This window comes from Propithecus coquereli, unplaced genomic scaffold (assembly GCF_000956105.1).
Source record: "Propithecus coquereli isolate 6110/MARCELLA unplaced genomic scaffold, Pcoq_1.0 Scaffold299, whole genome shotgun sequence".
Lineage (NCBI taxonomy): Eukaryota > Metazoa > Chordata > Mammalia > Primates > Indriidae > Propithecus > Propithecus coquereli.
The window spans coordinates 3,393,736-3,413,952 of NW_012148607.1; the positions used below are offsets into that span (position 1 = coordinate 3,393,736).

Here is a 20,217-nt window from a genome sequence, read left to right on the forward strand (position 1 = left end):
GGCAGGAGGATCGCTTGAGCCCAGGAGTTTGAGGTTGCTGCGAGCCAGGATGATGCCACGGCACTCTAGCCCAGGCAACACAGTGAGACTGTGTCTTCAAAAAAAACCAAAAAACAGATCAGCCTTCGAGAATTTGAAGGTGAGGAAGACCTACTCTTGGAGGCCTCTATTATGAGCACAAGGCTGCGCTCCCCTCTTCGCGCCCCCCACCCCATAGCAGCTTCATGCTGACCTCCCGAGCTCAGTGAGAGGAGCCCAGAAGGCAGGCCTGCTAACCCAGGTGGCCCCAGAGCTTCAGGCAGAGGACTCTCCAAGAGGCCATGTTATTACCCCACTGCTGTCTCTCTCTGAACTTTTGGCCTGTTAAATGCCCCAGATCTGACTCTGGTGCTGCATCTGCCAAGTTTCCTCATTTTCTAATTGTGCCATTGACTTCTTAAAAACTAATCAGTAGTTTGCATTGACTCTTATCAAGGCTTCAAGGCCTAGAAAGAGTCTTGGGCTGGAAGCCCATAACTGCCATTCCATTGACTGGCTAGGTGAGCTGGAGCATTTTCTTCCTCTCTCTGGGTCTCTCTTTATTGCAGTGGACCAATTGCAACAAGTTAGACTCCAGAATCTCCGTTAAACAGGAGTCAGCAGTCAGAGTTTGTGGAGTGATGCCAGTTGGTTTCATCAAGTGTGCTGGCCCCTATCTGTCGTCTGTGCCACAGCTTGTACAGAATACACTTTCTCATCATTGGCTCATCCAGAAAACTGGCATCCTTGCCATCTCTTCAGGAAGCATGAAGGACAGCATATGCAAATACATGTGGCTGCAACACCTTGTTCAGGCCATTGTCAGCCCCAGTGGAGGAACCTGAAGTTTAGAAAAGCTAAGCACTTGCTGCACGCTATGCAGCCAGTGGGTGAAGTTAAGATTGGAAACAGGTCTGCCTGACTCCAAAACCCACTTTGTCATTTTCGGAAAATAGTGAGTGGTTCCTTGAGATCGGAGTACAGGGATTGGGGATAGAGAGTGTCAGAGACCAGAGATAGCAACAATCAATTTTTGCAGAGCCTTTAAGAAGCCTTTAAACTGAGGGCAAGGAGAGCCACTGAATAGATTTAAAGAGGGAAGAACATGATCAGATTTGTGTAAGAAAGATCACCTTGGCTACAAGAGAATGGATTAGAGGGAGAGAGACAAGACAAGCTGCTGTAGTAATCCAAGTGAGAGATAATGGTATATTCCAAGTGCATATTAAAAAAAAAAAGATGATGGGATCCGGACTAGCAGGGCGACTGGCTGCAGGAACGAAGGGAAGTAGATGATTAGAGAGTAAGAAGAGAAAATCTGCAGAAGTTAATGCCTGATTAAATTTGGGGAGTGAGGGAGAGGGTGAAGTGGCAATATGACCCCCAGGTTTCTTCTCTGGGCATTTTGGGTGGATTATGGTGCTGTTCATTGGGATGGGGAACACAGGGGTAAGAAGCAGCTCGGGGAGGAAATTAGTTCATTATTGGACATTCTGAGTTTGTATATCTAGAAAGAGATGTCCAAGGGGCTTAGTGTGTGGTCTGGAGCTCAGGAGAGAGGTCCAGGCTGGAGATGGTGAGCTTCAGGGGTAGCTGAAGCTCAGGATTTGGATGAAGTCATCCAGTGTGTGGAGTGGGGAGAGGTCAAGGACAGAGACTGGGGCACGTGGCCAGGCACAGGTGGGAGATCAGTGCCTGCCCATTGGATGGCTGGTGGCCTGGGGGTTGGGGCTAGGACATTCACTTGGGCCAGGGAAAGCAGATTGAACGATTTGTCCAGCAATGAGGGAGGAGCCAGATGAAGTCAATAGAAAACTAATTTTCTTTTCTGCTGGAAGAAAGGTGTGTGGCCGCTGGGTAATTGCAGATAACGAGGGGACTTATTCTTAATATGCACAGCGGCCATGGTCCCCAGAGTGCAGGAGACAGGAAGTATTGGAGGTGCCCTGACAGGACCAGGTTTATTTGGGAAGAAAGTCACCCTATCATAGCCCTTCCACCAGCACCATCTCAGCCCCTGGGCCCCATCATAAACCTTCCCCCTCCCAGGCCCCTTCCCATCCCATTCCCCTTCTTGTCAACTGCCTAGCTCCTCCTGTCACAGCCCCCTCCCTCCACCACCCTCTACCCCCACAGCACAGGCATACACACTAAGGGAGACAAATGACGGGGCCTCAGCTGAGCGGGGTGCGTGTCCGGCCCATAAACCACGGGGATGGGTCACGTCTGGAGTTGCCATGGCCGCCAGTACCCACCCATCTGTCTTCCCACTGTTCTGCCTCAGACCAGGCCTCATGGCTTCCTGAGTCCCTGGGGGAACAAGGTGTCCCCTCTTCATGCCCACACTTACTGCAGGTCCATCTGCGCCGAGCTCTGCGAGTCAGGCTGAGCAGGCTCCAGAGCCGGTGTCTGGCAGACCAGAGACTCCACCCTCTCCCACAGCCCTTTTCTCACACTGGAGGGTCCGCGTTCCAAGGCTAAGGTCCTGGCAAGAGTGGGCCTGGGGGTCAGTGGAAAGGGATGGTCTCTGACAGATGCAGAGACCTCCTGACCCTGCCTTGACCTTACCACCACCCCCCACGCTTGATTATGACATTGATGTGCAATATTTCCTCAATCACAGCATCGATCCCATGAGGGTTGGTGGCGGCTGAGGCCCTGGTTGTCCCAGACATCTAAGGGAAGTGGGAGAGGAGTAGGAGGTGAGGCGGGTGAGGGGCTGGTGAGTGGTGGCTGCTCTGGGCAGCTGAACAGAAAAACTCAGGCTGTTTCCTAGGCTTTCTCCAGTGGGGTAAGCTCTGGGCAGCGGCACCTCCTGCTGGTGGTGGCGGCAGTGGAACAAGTCCTGGCCCGTGTCCATGATTCTGAGGCTCCAAAGTGCCTGGTCCTGCAGCCTCCAGGATTCTAGGACAGTGGAACACTGCGTGTGATAGGGTCTGGCACACACAGGCATTTTACCTAAGGTATGGGCAGAGACAGGGCCCAATAAGGTGACCAGCATGCACTTTGAGACTGAGACGGAGGCAGGCTTGGGCTGAGGTACACAGGAGTGTCCAATAGAGGGCTGATGGCCAAGGCTGTGAGGACCACAAATCTGGACCCTCCCCAACCTCTCTGAGCCTGCACAGGAACAGGTGCACAGGCAAGCTGCTGTTTGATCACACAAGCCAGGGCACAGGACAGGTGTTTCCCAGGGCCCTGGTCCAGCAGTGCCGAGCCTTGTGCCTTGTCACCAGTGATTATGGCTTGGGTCACATCTCCCACACACACGAAAGTGCCGGCAAAGTCACCCTGGCTGTGGGCGTGATGAATGGCCGCACAGTAATGAAATGGAGACATCAAGGCGGGTGGCGGGAAGACGGAGTGTGGCGGACGGGCCGTCCCCACGCAGCGGCAACAAGAAGGATCGCCCAGCGGCTGGGGGCCGTCAAGGGAGAAATTACACATTTACTCTGCCTTTTTCTTACTGCGACGGCACCCATACATCACCGCTGGGGCCGGGACGGGACATGCCGGCCAATTTCCAGCATGAATTATGGGACTGAGCAGCATTGAGACCAGGCTTCCTGCTGGCCCAGCATCACCCAGCCCGGCCTGAAGCTGGAGATGCTGCCACCAGGGGATGGGATCTCCCTCTCTAGAGCCTGTCACTCCTCAATCTGACCCTGAGTCCCACCCCACCCTTGTAAGAGCACCTATGGGCACAGAGGGGAAGGATCTGGGGCCCATCTAAATGTCTTCTCTTCGTCTTTTTAGATGACTGCAAGAACATTGCCAACATCATGAAGACACTCGCATATCGAGGCTTCATCTTCAAGCAGACATCGAAGCCATTCTGATTGGCCGAGGACAGGATGGGGCAGGACAGGGTAGCTGTTTGGCCCAGCCCAGAATCCTCTTCTCCCTCTCTAGAGGGGAAAAGGGAGAGTGGCACAGTTCTGCATCCAGAGTGTCCCCCAGCTGCCGTGTGGGCTTGTGCCCTGGGCAAGTGCTTGGCCACTTGGCCCTTCTGGAGCAGACACTTTGTGCCCCCCGATCCCCACCCCTCAGTCTCAGCCCAGTATCAGCCCCTCCCATTGTGGGCCCAGGCTAGGGGGACCCAGGCACTCACCGCCTTCTCCCTGGTACACAGGCTTCTGCTGGGGCCACCAAGCCCCCCGTGCCCCCTCCCATCCATAGTGCATGGTGTGTGGTGCCCCCAGGGCTCCAGGACAGATCAGGCCCCACCTTGTGTCTATCCCCATCCCCGCTGTGAACGTGCCACTGAATAAAGTCGGGGAAATGAGACCCTGGGTGTGTGTGCAAAGCCATCTGTGTGTGTTAAGGCTGTCACTGTGCCTCACACTGTCAGGGTGTGAAGGTGGGTAGCGCATGCCTCAGGCTCTGTGGACAAGGCCATCAGCAAGTGGCCGTCACTGCAGCACCTGTGACCCCCTCACCGAATGTACAAAAGCCTGTGGAAGTGTGAGGACTGTGCAAGCTTGAAGCTTCTGGTATCTGAGGCCACTGCTGTGTAAAACTATGGGTGTTCCAGGTGCAGAAGTTTTGGCAAAATTAGTAGTAGTTAGTGGTCAGAGGGCTGCTAAGGGCCTGAACGCAGGCTGGCCCGACTCCCACCCTGTGGAGGGGCTGTGGCGATGCCCTCCTGGCCCACCCCCCAGCCAGGGGCATCAGAAGTGGCGGGAAGGAAAAGGAAGCAGCCCAGTCCAACTCAGCAGCTCTATTTACACAACTGCGTCGCCCACGCCCCATGTGGCCTCTCACGGCTTCTTGGCTTTCTTCACAGAAGATGAGCTGGAGGCCGACTCCCTTCGCTTCCTCTGAGGAGACACAGAAAGTATTGAGGTCAGTGGCGCCAAGGCCCGAGTCAGGTGTGGTGTGTGTGTTTAGCACTCTCGGGATGACACCCACTGGCCAACTCACTCCCCGCTCAGTCTCAGACCCTCCCAGGGCTGATCATTCCTGTTGCAGGCACTAGAGAGAGCGGAGCCAGGGCATGATCTCCCAGCCTATCCAGGCTCTTACCGAATTGGGCGTGAGGGGTGCACCCACTACATCGATGATGGTGTCCTTGGTGGGGTCAGGGCCAAGTCCAGGTTCAGGCACTGCTGGCTCAGCAGAGGCCGGGGCCGGGCCCGATGCTGGCGTGGCAGGGCCCCCCAGCACACCGGCCCGGGCCAGTGCCTCATGACGGTGCCGCAGCATCTGCAGCTCATACTCGCAGTTGGCGCAGGCCTGCTTGAGCTCATAAAGCAGCACCAGGTCGCTTCGCAGCTCGTTGAACATGTGCACCAGCTCCTCCGTGGGTGTCGGGCTCAGCTCTGCAGGGTGGGCAGCACATGGGTAGAGCCACAGTGTGGTGGAAGCCGAGCATTGTGAGCTGACCTCCCCACGCCCAGCCTTCATCCACAGCCCTGGGCGGGTACTGCCTGTGGTGCCCAGTCGCCACACTCACCCACACCAAGCTCCAGCAGCATCTGTTCCAGGGCCTTGATCTTCTTCTGTCCCACAGAGCTTGGCAGCTTCATCTGCAACGACCCAAGCAGCTAAGCCCTCGCCCCCACAAGAGGCTTAGGATGAAAGGGACCAAAGGCAGCGGGGGGTGGAGGAGGTGGAAGAGAGAAGTAACCCATGGAGGTTGCTATGGGCCAAAAAAGGGATAGCCAGGGAGAATATAGTGCAAGCTGTGACTTCAGCCTGGCCACATGCTCCTGAGATCCTAGACAGGCCACATCTGTCTGCAGCCACCTCCCCTACCACTCAGCCCACCTGCTGCAGCATGTGGAACCCAGAGCAGAGAAGCCGAGGGCCCAAACACGCCACGGGAGGTGACTCACGTACCCGCTGGCTCCGCAGTGTGACACCTGCAGACTTGAAATCTGGAAACTTGATGCCTGCTGTCTCAGGAACAGCCTGGGGGAGAAGACATTATGAAGAGCAAGGTGTCACAGGAAATGGGCCTAGGGTTAGTCCCAGCACCCCACCAGCTCTAGGTGCTCTCAGAGCCCTCCACTCAGGGAGGGGCCCTGTGCCAGGCAACCCCTCCACCCTGAGCTGGGCTGGCTCAGCCCCCGCACCGGCTTCTCAGCCTCCTTTTTCTGGGGTAGCTTCTTCTTAGGGGCCTTGCGTTCCGTGCGCCGCTGCTCTGCAGTGGTGTCCGCCGCTGTAATCAGCTTCTGCAGGTCCTGGGTGCGTTTCTCCCGCTCCTTCTTCCGGGCCTCGATCTTGCGCAGCTCCTGTAGCAGGTACTCCTCCTCTGCCACCTGGGAGGTGAGAGATGCTAGGTGTGTGAGGGCACATGTGGGAGAGCAGGTGGACAGGGCGGTGACAGGGTGCTGGGCTGCCAGTGAGGGAACCTGAGAAGGGGTCATGAGGGAGGTGAAGGGCCGCGGAGAGGAGGAGAATGACCCACGTGGGGATGGGCTTGGGGGCAGGTCACGGAGTATCGAGGGAGGCAGGGGGACCTGGGAGAGAGGGAGTGGAGTGCACGGAGGATGGGGGCAAGGGGTCTGAGGCACGGAGGAGAGGTGTGTGGGGCGTGGGGCTGACCTGCTCTGGGGTCCGGTTGTAGAGACGCTCGAGCTGTTCCTTCCGCCGTCGCTCATGCCCAGCATCAAATACTGGTATCTTGAGGTCTGTGCCTGGCACAGCCCGCACGTTGGCAAGCTTAGCACAGATGTGGTAGTACCGCTCCTTCAGGTCTTCCACGGACCGCTTCTGAGGATCGAGACCGGGCAGTGGAATGAACATTCAGGGGCACTTGGAAGGGACGGCATGAAGGTCAGCCCCAGGGGTTGGGCGCACATGCAGATGCACAACAGCTCACCTTGAACTGCTGGTGGTCATATCGGTCGTGGATAACGACAAAACGCAGGTCAAAGCGGCGGCTGAGGTCAAAGAGGTGGTCAGTTTCTGCCTTAGTCCAAGCGTCGTCGTGGAGATAGAGCTGGTACTCCTGCTCTGAATACACCGGCACCTGCACAGTCTACTGGCAGAAAAGGACAGCAGGGGCATGCTCACGTCACGTCGGCTCATGTCCAGCAGGCTCCAGCCCATGACCACAGCTGCTCCCGTTTATTGCCAGCGCCTGTAAAAGCAGCCCTCTGCCTGTGCCCCTGCAGAGGGCAGCCTGGCGTGAGGAAAGAACCCATTTGCTTGACCATAGGCCCTCGCAGGCTTTGGAACTGTAGCCTGCCTGATTCACCCCAGGAGCAACTTCACCTCGTCTTCAGCTCCAGAGCTCCAGTAATGCAACACGTGCTCCTGCCCCCATGGTGAAGGTGAAGGCCCCCCATGTAAGCACTTCTGTGAGTCCAAAGGTCAACTGTGGGGTTGGGCACATGGCTAAATACCTGGAGAAAGGTTCAGGAGCCCCCCTAGGCCATGCAACTCTTATCTAAAGCACTACTGCCACCCAGTGGTGACAGGGGGATTTGCAACTCCTCCAGAGCTGCCCAAGGTCACACATTTCCACAGAATCCTGGCCTGAATCCCAGTCCCAACATAGGCAACCCTGCCAACGCCCCTCCCTCCCCTCTCCTACACCCCGACCCCTCTGCCTCCCCCCAGAGACAAACAGCACCACCACCAGCTGGGTCTGACAGTCAGAGACCAAGGAAGGAGTCAATGCTAGACCAGCCCAGGGAGTTTCTCTTCTGTTAAAGACCACAACCAGGTCTGCATCTGCTCTCAAGACATATTCCCAGCTGCCTCTTGGACATCTGGAGGTCCCACACATACCTCAAACTCAACATCACCCTCCCTCAAATGTGTACCTCTCCCAGTCCAGATCTCAGTCAACGTCACCGTCATCCAACCCAGTTGCCTAAGCACCTTTCATTCCTACCTTTCCCCCTGATTCTTCCCCTTCACCAAATCTTTTACCTCCAAAATTTCTATCTCCATTGCCACATTCCAGTCCAGACCACCATTATCACTTGCCTGGATCAAAGAAATAGCCTCCCTACTGGTGTCTGCCTCCATTCAATCCTCCTCCAATCAATTCTCCATCTGCAGCCAAGACTCGATCTCTTTAAACAGTGCTACTTAAGGGGCAGTCTGCAAACTGGTGCTGTTTGCAAACAGTTATCACTGGTCTATAAGAATGGAAATTGAAAGTAGGCGCTGGAAAACTTTCATAACAATTTTATAGTAACTGTGTGCTGCTGAATTTAGTATGAAGAAATATAGATTTATATTTAGTTTTTTCTTATAATTGTATTATCTTTATTTCTTTGATGGTTTGGAAATCAGAAAGAAAAACATCCTTATCTTCACCACAGATAATTTGAGATGCACTGTTCTAGTGTTCGAAAATATATATCCTATCATGTCACCCAACCATCCCTTATTAAACCTCTTGGGCCAGGCATGGTGGTCACGCCTGTAATCCTAGCACTCTGGGAGGCCAAGGTGGGAGGATCACTTGAGGCTAGGAATTCCAGATCAGCCTGAGCAAAAGTAAGACCCGTCTCTACTAAAAATAGAAAAATTAGCCAGGCATTGTGACATGCGCCTGTAGTCCCAGCTACCCAGGAGGCTGAGGCAAGAGGATTGCTTGAGCCCAGGAGTTTGAGGTTGCAATGAGCTATGATGATACCACTACACTCTAGCTCAAGCAACAGAGTGAGACCGTGTCTCAAAAAAACAAAAACAAAAAACCAAAAAACTCTCAAAGACTCCCACCGCCAAGATAAAGCACCTTCTAGATAATTTGCAGACTCCTCAGAACCCTCAGAACTCCTGAAGAACCCTTGCTCTAAGGGTTATCCGGTTCATTTCCTACCTTTAGGTCTCGGCACATTATAGGTATCAACATCTACTGACTCAATCAATGAACACATGAATAAATGGCCTGGCCTCCTCCTGTAGCCACTGTCCCTCATGTACCCTAAGTTCCAGCCAAATGACTAGCAGTTTCTGGAACATACCAGGCTCCCCTCTCAGCCTTTGCTCTTGCCTGAAATGTCTTCCCACTTCCATGTGCCTTCCACCTAGATAACTTTTTCATTCTTTTGGTCTCTTTCAGGCCTCATCTCCTCTGGTCTCTCCAGTTTCCCAGGCGTGGTGAAGTATTCCTCCTATGCATTTTAACTCCATTTAATCAAAAAATACTCAGGAACTGTGTAGCCAGTGCTGCTCTCAAGGAGGTCACAGTCAAGTGAGGGGAAGACTGTCTTTCATTCATTCAACAAATATTTGTCATGGGCTTGCAACACCTACACGGGGGACACGCTGCTGAATATGACAGACAGACAGCTCTTGGCCTCTCAGAGCTCACACTCCAGCTGAAAAAATAATTTTAGTACCGTGTGGCCAGTTTGATGACACCAGTATGCTTAGGGTATAACAAGTGACACCTGATCCAGCCTGAGGACAAGAGATGGTCAGAGAAGAGTTAACTTGGGCCTGGTTCAGTCTTAAGGTTACACAGAAGTTGACTAGTGAGGGAAGATGGACAGAGAGAGCATCCTAGGCAGAGGGGCAGCGCAAACACAGCCGTGAGAGAAAGAGGCCACTGTGCACGGGCTTGGCACTGAGGGACTTGGGAAAACAAGCAAAGGGAGAGCCAGGGAGAGGCATGAAAAGGGCCTGGCGAGTCAGCAGAGGCCAGCTGCTAAGGAGCCCTGCTGAGGAGTCCAGACTCAGCCTGAGGGTGATGCAAGCCAGTAAGTTCCGTTTTAAGACCAAATGGTCACGTTTCTCTTTAACAAAGATCTCACTGGCAGCAGTGAGGACACAGGAGTGACATGAGTCTAAGAGACCAGGTGTCAGATTTTAGAAATAATGCAGGTGAGAGGTGAAAGGGCCTAAACTAAAGCAGCACAGTGGAAGTCAGAGAAAAGGGCAAACTGGAGAGGCTTTCGCAGATAAAAACTACAGGACTTGGATGTGGGGGGCGAGGGAAGATGCTATCATAGGTGACTCCTGTGTCTGAGCAAGAGAGTGGATGGGGAGCCACTGACTGAGAAAGGGATACCCCAGGAGGAGCAGTATGGAAGAGGAAGATCATTAATTCACTTCACTTCAACTTCAGTCTCACCCTGTAGTCACTAGGATCTTTCTAAAACTTAAACTGATTCTTGCTGGGCACAGTGGCTCATACCTATCATCCCAGCACATTGGGAGGCCAAGGCAGGAGGATCACTTGAGGCCAGAAGTTCAACAGCCTGGGCAACAAAGCAAGACACCACTCTACAAAAAATTTTTAAAAATTAGCTGGGCATGGTGGCATGTGCCAATAGTCCTCAATATTTGGGAGGCTGAGGCAGGAGGACTGCTTGAGCCCAGCAGTTTGAGGCTGCAGTAAGCTATAATAATTGCACCACTACACTCCAGCCTAGGTGACAGAGCAGGATGGTGACAGAGCAGGACCCTGTCTCTAAGAAAAAAAACCAACTGATCCTGACACTACTCTGCTTAAAGTCTGTCACTGGCTACCCAAAGACATCAGGGCAAAGCCCAAATTCCTGAGTCTGCTTGCCATGGCCCAGCCTGGCCCAGCCCAGCCCCTGCTGACCTCTCAGGCCTCATCTCCCACCATATCCTACCTTGGGCTTTAGGCTTCATCAACATGGAAATGCCCATAACATGCCATACATATCACCTTTAAAAAATTTTTATTTATGCCTTTGCTCATGCTGTTCCCTATGCCAGGAAAAGTCACTGCATTCCTAATACCCCCTGGTGACATCATCCTTCAAGATTCAACTCAGGCTCTGACTACTCTATGAAGCTTCTAGGACCTTCAGGTCCTCCCAATATAGCAGGTATCCCACCAGATTATAATTGTCTGTACCTCCCCCCACCCATCCCCAACAATATGGAGAGCTTTTTAGGGTGGACATTGTATCTGATTCATTTTTGTGACCTTGGTGCCTAGGGCTTGACTTGGCATGGAATGGTATTCACTAAATAACAAATGAACATTCTTGTCTCCACCTCAACTTGTCTCATCCAGCCTTCCCTCCCATCCCCTCAGATGCCTCGCCTCTTGACTGTTCCTTCTCAGTCTTCCATGTCCAGCCTCTCCCTCCACTGGATCTAAGGGGCCTAAGGATGACAGTGAGATGGAGGAAACCCATGTTTGAGGCAGGTAGGAGAATGATGGGTTCACACCTGGCCATGCTAAGTCTGAGAAGCCTGTGGGCCATCCAGGGGGAGGTGTCCAGGTGCAGTTGGATAGACTGGGCTGGGAGGAGAGAAATCAGGCCTTGGGGTCCTGGGTTTGAGCACCTAGTGCTTTTAGGCTCTAAGTCTAGGCTGTTCCAGACTGCAGCAGCTACAAGCCCACACTGTACAGTGGCTTAAGTAACAGGGCTGGGAAATCCTAGCCCAGTCTAGCTCTGCCTCTCACTGGCCTGGTAAGTCTGGGTAAGGCCTTGCTCTGCTGAGCCTTAGTAATCGAGACCAGAGATAACTCAGCTTGGACTAGGGGGCAAAGGGGATGAAGAATATAGGCAGAGACATGATTTATTAATATTATGGAAACAGAATCAGCAGGACTCAATTATTAGATCTATCACTGAGGTCTAGCTCAAATGCCACCTTCTCAGAGAGGCCTTCCCTGACCACCCTACCTAAAGTAGGTTTCCCCTGTACCTACAAGTTCACTCTTTATCTCATTTCATATCCATTCACATCCTGGTTTCATTTTATTGATAGCTCCTATCTGAAAGACTCCAACTTGTTTTATTTCCTTGCATGTGTATCTGCCTTCCCCTGCTGCCTTTGTCCTGTTGTTGATTGAAACAGTGTGAGAGCTAAGGGAGAAGGCAAAGTCAAGGATGATTCCTGAGTTTCTGCTTTGGGCAAATGAGTGGATAATGGTGCCATTTATGGAGATGGGGAACAGGTTTGGGGCTGGAAATAGAGGGAAGATTATGAGTTCTGTTCAAGGGTACCTACTTGATGTGACGTACCTGTGGGGCATTCAGAGAAAGATATTAGTAAATGATTGGCTATGTGGGACTCATTGCTCTGGATTGGAGATATTAAGTTAGGGTCACTGGCACACAGAGGGTTACTAAAGCCACAGGGTAAATGAGACACACTAGAGAAAGAGTACAGACTGAGAAGAGCAGAGCACCTAGGATATAGCTCTGAGGAACAGCAACATTTGAAAAGCCAAGAGAAGCCATGAAAAACCAGAGCAGGTCCAGGGAAGGACAGGCTCCCATGGGCAGAAAAGACCCACAGACTCCCACTCTGCATGTGTTTGCCGCAAGGACTGAGTAGGTCACCATGGTTGGGCCTGAGCATGCCTCTGGATCCAACCCTAGGAGACTGGAGAGCTCGCCCAGTGGCTCAAAGTAGGTGGGCAATCCTGGCCTGTGTCCGAATGGAGGTAGCTCACCTTATTGAACCTGGCGAAGGGGTAGTCCTTGCCCTCCTCTGCTGCCCGTCGCCAGTGGAAGAACATAGCTCCATCCTTGCGGGCCGGGTTGGTGAATGGCATCCACTTCCAGGGCCGCACCTTCTTGGAGCCCAGCTTGGCTTTCACTGTGCGGTAGCCCTGACCCGTGTCACTGGGTAGCAGTGGAGGTGCATCCCTGGCAGTAGGGTTTAGGGATGTGGGAGGTTAGAATCAGTAGGTGTACGAGAGAGCCTCTGGGCTCAGGGAGCTGATCTACCCCACACCAAGGAAGTCAGGTCCTAGAGCAAGAGATCTGGGCTCCTCCTGCATCCTACTAAGCAATCAGGAGCCCTGGCTGGGGAGGGCAAGGCAAGAAAGAGAAAGAACTGGAAGAGAAAACTAGGAGTCAGGGACATGGCAGGTGAGTCAGGGGCCAGAGCGTGGGGAACTTGGAATTCCAATACTTGCTTCTTGTCGGAGTAGAGCAGTGCATAGACCTCCCGGTGCATGCCCTCAGGCCTCTTGAAAGTCAGTGTCTCCGAGGACTTCTTGGACTTTTTCTGAGAAAGGAAACCACAGAAAGGAACCACAACCTAGACCCCATTTCCTGAAAATTCTTTAGCCCAGCTCAATTCCTCAACAAACCAGTACCTATGGGTACAATGACACACATACTGACATATTATAATGACACATTATAAAGGCAAAGGAACCCACTCACAGGGACACCCCCAGTCTTAGCAGGTCATTTTCTTCCCCATCCTACCATCTCTCAGACTGCCACAATGTCTTGGTCTCTCCCCCCCCAACATCCTACAAATGTCATACCCTCATGGTCCCCACCATCTCCCACAGAGTCCCACCTCCTCTGTCCCATCGCATCAAATGTGACACATACTCGCTGTCCCGTTATGTCACACCTTTTTTGATCTCCCATCTCACTAGAAGTGTAGCACCTCATCACTTCCCCCATCTCTCTTCCGTTGTCACCCCTCCCCACCCCGTAACTCCCCCTACCCAACGCTTTCAGAAGCCCCTGCTACCTTGTCCGGGTTGATAATGTCCTTCTTGCTGATGGTCCCTGAGGCTGCATCCCCCTCTGGACCCCCGAGTTCTAGAATGTCGCGTACATCTGCGCCAGTAGCCATCGCGCCAGAGAGGTGGGGGAGCGACCTGAGGTCAAGGGTCAGTGCCTGAGGAGGACCGGGCTCCGGTCAGGGGGCGAGGACACTACAGACCCAAGTGGGGGCGGGGTGAAGAGGCGGGCCGCGAGGAGGAGGGTGGTCCAGGTCAGGTCGGGGTCCTGCCGGTGTCCCGCCGCTTGAGCGTCCCTAACGGCTCCATCAGCCTCCTCGCCCCCACCCCCGCGCCTCCGCACCTGCGTCCCCCGGCTGAGGCTCCCGCTGTCGCTCCCCTAACCCAGCAAAGCCGCGGGTAGAAACTTCCGGCCGTGCGCAGTAGAAACACGGCCGTCAGGAACACTTCCGGTCTGTGCTTGGAGGAAACGGAGCCGACTTGCAGCTCAGTGTGAAAGCTGCAGGCCGCGACCAGTTTGTGACTGTTCTGTGCTCCCGTGAGCCAGCACATGTTGGTGCGCTCCCTGCTTTCTAGCATTTTCCCTGTTTGTTGCTCCGTTGCATATCGGGCAATGAAAAGAGAGCCCAGAGCTCTGTGACCTTGAGAAGCCACTTAATTTTTCTGAACCCGTTTCTTCATTTGCAAAATGAAAATTGTAATGGTACCTGCTTAAATGGAATACCAATATTCCATGTAAAACATTAACACAGTGCTTGGGACATTTACTTTTTTTATTAAATGAATTAACGATATTAATTACCCCTGTTCATTAAATGCTAATATGTACCAGGCACTGTGCTAAACTTGGAAGTGAAGAGATAAACTGTGATAAGCTTGAAGGTGAAGAAACAAAAGCTCAGCTTCCCCGGGTGGCTGTCGGTATGGAGTAAGGTCTGGAACCTCACTTGCACCTCCTCTGAATGAGGTCGTGGCCTCTTGGGGCTTTCCTGAAGCCCAACTTCCTGGAACTTCACTAGTCCAGGAGATAGCTGCACTAGTTTGAGGAGTTACAAAGAGGCTCAAAACACAGCCCTAAGCAGGGAGCAGGTAGAAGTATCCCTCGAGGGAAAAAACTTGCTTATCTCTCTGGAGAGAGACAGACGGGAGAGCCTGAGGAAGGGCAGAGAGAAGGACAGGGGAAGCAGCTCCCAGCTTCACCCTCTGCAAACCAGCCTGCCAACATGGAGGACGCATGGGCAAAAAGTGAGGGGAAGGGAGGAGGGGGATTGTTAAGGCATTAAGGAGGCCAGACTCCAAGCCAAGACCTACCAAAAATCCCAGGAGGGGCGAGAGGAGCAGACGGCCTGCACAAGTTAGCTATAAATGTTGTAGCCCATTCTGTCTAGAGAGGAAGGGGGATACAACAGTTGCAGTCACAGCCGGGCTAGACCCCAAAATTTGGAGAACTAGGCCTGGAGGTGTGAACCTTGCCCTGTTCCTGGGGCCTGATTCCTGGGTAGATCCTCCGAGTTCCAAACAATTTCTGGGGGAAGCCAAAGTCTTGCAGCAAAAATTGCCCACAGAGTAAGAGAATGGTCCTTGGATACATAGGGAACAGAGCAATGGGAACAGGCCCTGTGCCTCTGCCTCAAACACTTGACACTACTTGTTTGTAGTCGATTAATTGTGTAATTATTTGTGCAATATATATCTCCCTTGAAAGACTCATTTCTGAAGACAGGGATCATGGTATGTAAATGAACGTATGTGCCAGGCTTTGTTCTAGACTCTGGGGGTATACAGTGGGTAAAGAGATACAAATATCTCCTTATGCAGCTTATATTTAGTGGAGGAAGAGAAACACTGAGCACATAGACAATAAAATTGATCATGTAAGTGTTGATGGTGACAAGAGCTATGAAGGAAATAGAGTAATAGGATGGAGGACTACTTTACATAATGTGGTTGAGGAAAGTTTCTCTGGGGAGTTGAACTCTGAGCTGGGATTTAGATGATGAAAACAGCCACAGAACATCCGGGGAAGGAATGTTTCAGGCAGGTGGAAAAACAGTGTAAAGTCCCTAAAATGGAAGGATCTCTACATGTTGAAGGCACATAGAGAAAGAAGGCCAGTGCGAGGAGTGTCAGGTGAGAAGGGGGAGAATAGGATGACTTGAGATCAGAGGCAGGCCCTGTGGGCCATGGGAAAGAGTTGGGTTTGACCCTAAGGGCAATCCCATCATCCTTTCTCCTCACTAACACTATGAGCTCTGTAAGGGTGGCACTGGGTCTCCTCATCCTCTGAGCTCTCCCACTAGGAGAGGCACATGTGCCCTATTTGAAGGGGCTCGTTCGAAAGAAACTGTGGGGAAAGGGAGGCAGTCAGGACGTGATGTGATGGAGATCTGACCTGGTCTTGCTCAAGTTAATAATAAAGAAAATTTTCATACTAATAAGAACAAATATCCTAATTTTTTAAATGGGCAGAAAACATTAGGAAAGTTATAGAAGCAGCACAACAGCCAGTAAATGTACAGGTAAGCATTTAGCTTCACTGGTATTCAAAGAAATTAAAATTTTAAAACCTTAGTGGGACACAATTTTTGCCTATCAGGTAGGTAAAACTTTAAAGTAATTGCAGTACCCATTCTTGATAAAGACATGGGTGAAACAGACACTAGCCTACACTTAGTGGAAATGTAAATCATTCAATGATGTTCATTAATTTATTCAACAGTATTTGTTTGGTACTTAATGCATAGCACTTAAATAAATGCCACTGTATGCTGGGCACTGAGCGAGACCTTGGATATAGGGCAGTAAAGAAGACAACCATGATCTCTGCCTTCACTGAGTTAGTGGTCTTTCCCTTTTTATAAATGTGTAAATGTACAGAAAAAATTCTGGAAGGGAATAAGCAAAAACAATGGCATCAGTTGTTTTTATCAAGGCAACTTATGTTTTCTTTCTTTTGCCTATAGGTATTTTCTAAGCTTTCTATAATGAATGTGTACATCTTTTACAATAAAAAGGAAGAAGGAAGGGAAGGTGGGAAGACACACAGAGAGACTCTGTGCTGTGGAGGGTGAGCTGGGCCAGAGTTCAGGAGACTGATTAGGGGACAGTTGTGACTGTCTAGGCAAGGGACGTTGGGAAACTGAACTGAGGCTGCAACAGGGGGGGTGGATTCCAGAAATGTTCAGATATAGATGATTATATTATCTGCAAATAATGATAATTTTATCTCTTCCCTTTCAATTTCTATACCTCATTTCTTTTTCTTTCAGCATTTGCCAGGACATCGAGTAATAGGTTAACGGCAGCTCTGGTCACGTGCTTCCTTGTCGTATTCCTGATCTTAAGAGGAGTGCACTTAAAGCTTTTCTATTAAACATAACGTTTGCTCCAGGTTTTTGGTATGTTCTCTTTCCCAAATTAAGAAACATTGCCCTTCTTAGGTTTCTAAGAGTTTTTTATTCCTTAGTCATAAATAGGTGATAATATTTACCAAAAAGAAATTGTTCCATCAATTGATATATTCATAAGGATTATCCCCTTTAGCCTATTAATGAAGTGAGTTAAATTGATAGATTTTCTGATGTTACATTCATGGAATGAAATCTACTTAATCACAGTACATTTTTAAAGAAAGTACACTATTGGATTTAGTTAGCTAATATTTTACTTAGGACTTTTTAAAAATATATTTATAACTGAAATGAGCCTATAATTTTCTTTTCTTATAACTATGCTTTTCTTATTTTGGAATCAATATTATACTAGTCTCCTAAAATCAGCTGGGAATCTTCACTCTTTTTCTACTTGCTGAACAATGTGTAATACACACACACACACACACATACATACATATTTTAGTTTGGTAGAAATGACCTATAAGCCCTGCAGGCCTTTTTTTGTTTGTTTATTTCAGGGTTTCAGGTGAAGGGAGTCTTTAAGGATTATTTCAATTTTGTAAACACTCATTAGTATGTCTCTTCATTTTTTTTTTTTTTTTTTTGAGACAGAGTCTCACTCTTTTGCCCGGGCTAGAGTGAGTGCCGTGGCATCAGCCTAGCTCACAGCAACCTCAAACTCCTGGGCTCAAGTGATCCTTCTGCCTCAGCCTCCCGAGTAGCTGGGACTACAGGCATGCACCACCATGCCTGGCTAATTTTTTCCATATATATTTTTAGTTGTCCGATTAATTTCTTTCTAATTTTAGTAGAGGCGGGGTCTTGCTCCTTCACAGGCTGGTCTTGAACTCCTGAGCTCAAACAATCCGTCCGCCTCAGCCTCCCAGAGTGCTGGGATTACAGGCATGAGCCACCGCGCCCGGCCAAGTCTGTCTCTTCTTGATTTCAGTATCGATAGTTTATATTTTCCCCATGAGAATGGCTAAAAGTAAAAAGACTGACAATATCAGGTATTGGTGAGGATGTGGAGCAATGGAATGCTCAAACATCGCTGGTAGCAATTAAATTATTAATATTACAACCACACAGGAACATTGACACTATCTACTACTGTATACAGATACCTGGTGTCTCAGCAGTTCTGCCCCTGCGTATATTGCCAAGAGAAATAAGTGTTTATGTTCACCAAAAGACATATACAAAAATGATCATAACAGCATTATTCATAATAGTTCCAAAATGGAAACAATTCAAAAGTCTCTTAACAGTAGAAATAAATTATGGTATATTTGCACAATGGAATACTGCAAGCAATGACAAAGAATAAACTACTGCCACATGCAAGAATATTAATGAATTCACTGATACGATGTGTGGAAGAAGGCACAAATGAATACATGATGTATGACTTCACTCATATGAAGTTCAGAATCAGACTAATCTATCATGTTAGAGGTCAGACCAGTAAGAGCGGCACCAAGGGAAAGAGGCATGGGGGAGCCCACCTGAGTGCTGGGAATGCTCCCTATCTTGGTCTGGCTGCTGGTATTTGGGTACATACATACATATGCAAGCATTTATTGAGCTGGTACATTTAAGAATGTACACTTTATTGTATGAAAGTTACATCTCAATAAAACGGAAGCAAGTACTAACCATATAGGAAAGCAACCATATAGAAATAATTGATAAATTTGACTATTGATATATAAAGGTAAATTACAACCCTACAGTTAACAGAAGTTAAATCTTAAGTTCTGGTGTTTTGTTAACCAGAAAACAAGGTGGTCTTTGTGTATTAATAGATACCTTCCTTACACCAAATGAATAAAACTCATCAATCAAAACAAAATATTGGATCAAATCAGAAATCACTAAACAAACTTATGTGGGCAAATTCGTGCTTATGAATAGGATAGACCCCAAATTGGGACTGGAGCAAAACCGACATCTTTTTCTGCCTCCCTTTTGAGTAGGTGTGCAAATTGCATCCCCCAATCAGGGGAGATGGGAGGGGAAAAGCACTTGTTCCTGGAAATAAACAAAACAATACAAAAATGGGACCATACTGACTAGTTTTATTTATTTATTTTTTCTTGCAAAATAAGTTTCATATGACACACTGACTAGTTTTAACCCGAAATAAATGAAACCGTGATCCTTTCCAGTACATTACTGACTCCCCAACAAAGACAACTTTATTCCTGACTTTTACAACACTGATCTCTGACAATGTATCATGCTCTTTAGATATGATAATTGAGTGAGAGAATTGCTGTTTTTCCATCATGAACAAATTGGTAAGTCTGCTCACCTTCTTTGTATTTTTTATTTGGTGAGCCAGTCCTTCTAAAGTCTGACTCTCTTAAAAGACTTCTTTGCAAGTCAACTCTTTTGCTTTTCTAGACTAACTAAATAAAAATTAAAGTAAGAGATAAGATGCTATACCTTGTACCACCCACCTTGAAGAAAGAGTTGCAAAGCTTGGTGGTTCTCTTTGGATTTGGAGGAATGTGTCATCTTCTGACTCTTTCACCAGGTAACCTATCAATTTTGAGAGGGGCCTGGCCAAAAAGGGAGCCTATGCAGTGCAAGCAACCTACACCTGATTTGGGTCTGATCATCCAACAGGACCAATGATATTGGAAGTATTTTGTGACAAAGGTCTTATGTATGCCCTCTAGCAATCCCAACAGCAGAGTCACGGCGCAGCTACCCAGTGTTCTGACATTAGGCTATGATCTCACCCGCAAACAAGTGGCCAACACTTGAAAAGCAGTTTCTGCCTTGCACCTGGCCTCTGGTAGAAGCTGAATGCCTGACCACCAGACACTAACTGGAACTGTCCATCATGAACTGAGAATCATCCAACCCACTGAACCATAAATGTGGGAATGCAAGTCAGCATTCCATTATAAAATGAATATATGTGACCTTTCTTCTTTTCCATTATAAATACATAAAGCTATACATTTCACTCTAATCACTGCCTTAGCCGCACCTGCAAATTGTTGCATTTTTCGTTATCATTCTAATTTCCCTTGTGCTTTCTGCTTCAATTCACAGATTACTTAAAGGTATGTTGCTTAATTTCCAAATAGTTGGGAGTTTTCTAGATATCTTATGATTATTGATATCTCATTTAATTCCATTGTGGTCCATATGATATCAGTTCCAAATGATTTTATGGAATCATGTTTAGATCACCATGCTGATGGAGTCAATAGCAAGCCCAAGAGGAACACTGTAAAAGCCCCTTGGATTTTTAAAGAAAGTCATGCTCTCTTTGGCAAATAACTGATCTTTCTTTGAGAAATAGCTTCATCTTATTCCTGGGCCCAGAAAACACTGAATGCTTGTCCATGGGACAACCAGGTTGCCTTGCAAACTGAACTGTCCTCATACCTGCAAACT

At 49.4% G+C, this 20,217-nt stretch overlaps 2 protein-coding genes across 7 annotated transcripts in view; one reads left to right on the forward strand and one right to left on the reverse strand.

The window, feature by feature from the left end:
- Positions 1-4,305, forward strand: part of ERI3 (ERI1 exoribonuclease family member 3) — a 130,962-nt gene extending 126,657 nt beyond the window's left edge. For all 6 annotated transcript variants that reach the window (XM_012649012.1, XM_012649008.1, XM_012649010.1 and 3 more), the window contains one exon: positions 3,775-4,305. In XM_012649012.1, the coding sequence (XP_012504466.1) occupies positions 3,775-3,857 (83 nt within the window). In that variant the 3' untranslated portion in view covers positions 3,858-4,305. The remainder of the gene's footprint in view (positions 1-3,774) is intronic.
- Positions 4,306-4,722: 417 nt separating this feature from the next.
- On the reverse strand, positions 4,723-13,848 carry DMAP1 (DNA methyltransferase 1 associated protein 1). Its single transcript, XM_012649015.1, has 11 exons — positions 13,752-13,848; positions 13,417-13,566; positions 12,842-12,933; positions 12,374-12,569; positions 6,845-7,003; positions 6,568-6,735; positions 6,096-6,281; positions 5,860-5,931; positions 5,474-5,546; positions 5,044-5,339; positions 4,723-4,838 (listed from the first exon to the last, which is right to left on the reverse strand). The coding sequence occupies exons 2-11, from the start codon at positions 13,519-13,521 to the stop codon at positions 4,779-4,781; spliced, it is 1,407 nt and encodes a 468-aa protein (XP_012504469.1). The 5' UTR covers positions 13,522-13,566; positions 13,752-13,848; the 3' UTR covers positions 4,723-4,778.
- Between the last annotated feature and the right edge of the window lie 6,369 nt (positions 13,849-20,217).

Coding starts and splice junctions, on each gene's coding strand:
- DMAP1 (XM_012649015.1), bottom strand. CDS start 13,521: ATGGCTACTGGCGCAGATGTACGCGACATTCTAGAACTCGGGGGTCCA. Junction 12,934..13,416: donor ACATTATCAACCCGGACAAG/GTAGCAGGGGCT, acceptor TTCCTTTCTCAG/AAAAAGTCCAAGAAGTCCTC. Junction 5,340..5,473: donor GCTGCTGGAGCTTGGTGTGG/GTGAGTGTGGCG, acceptor CCCACCCTGCAG/AGCTGAGCCCGACACCCACG.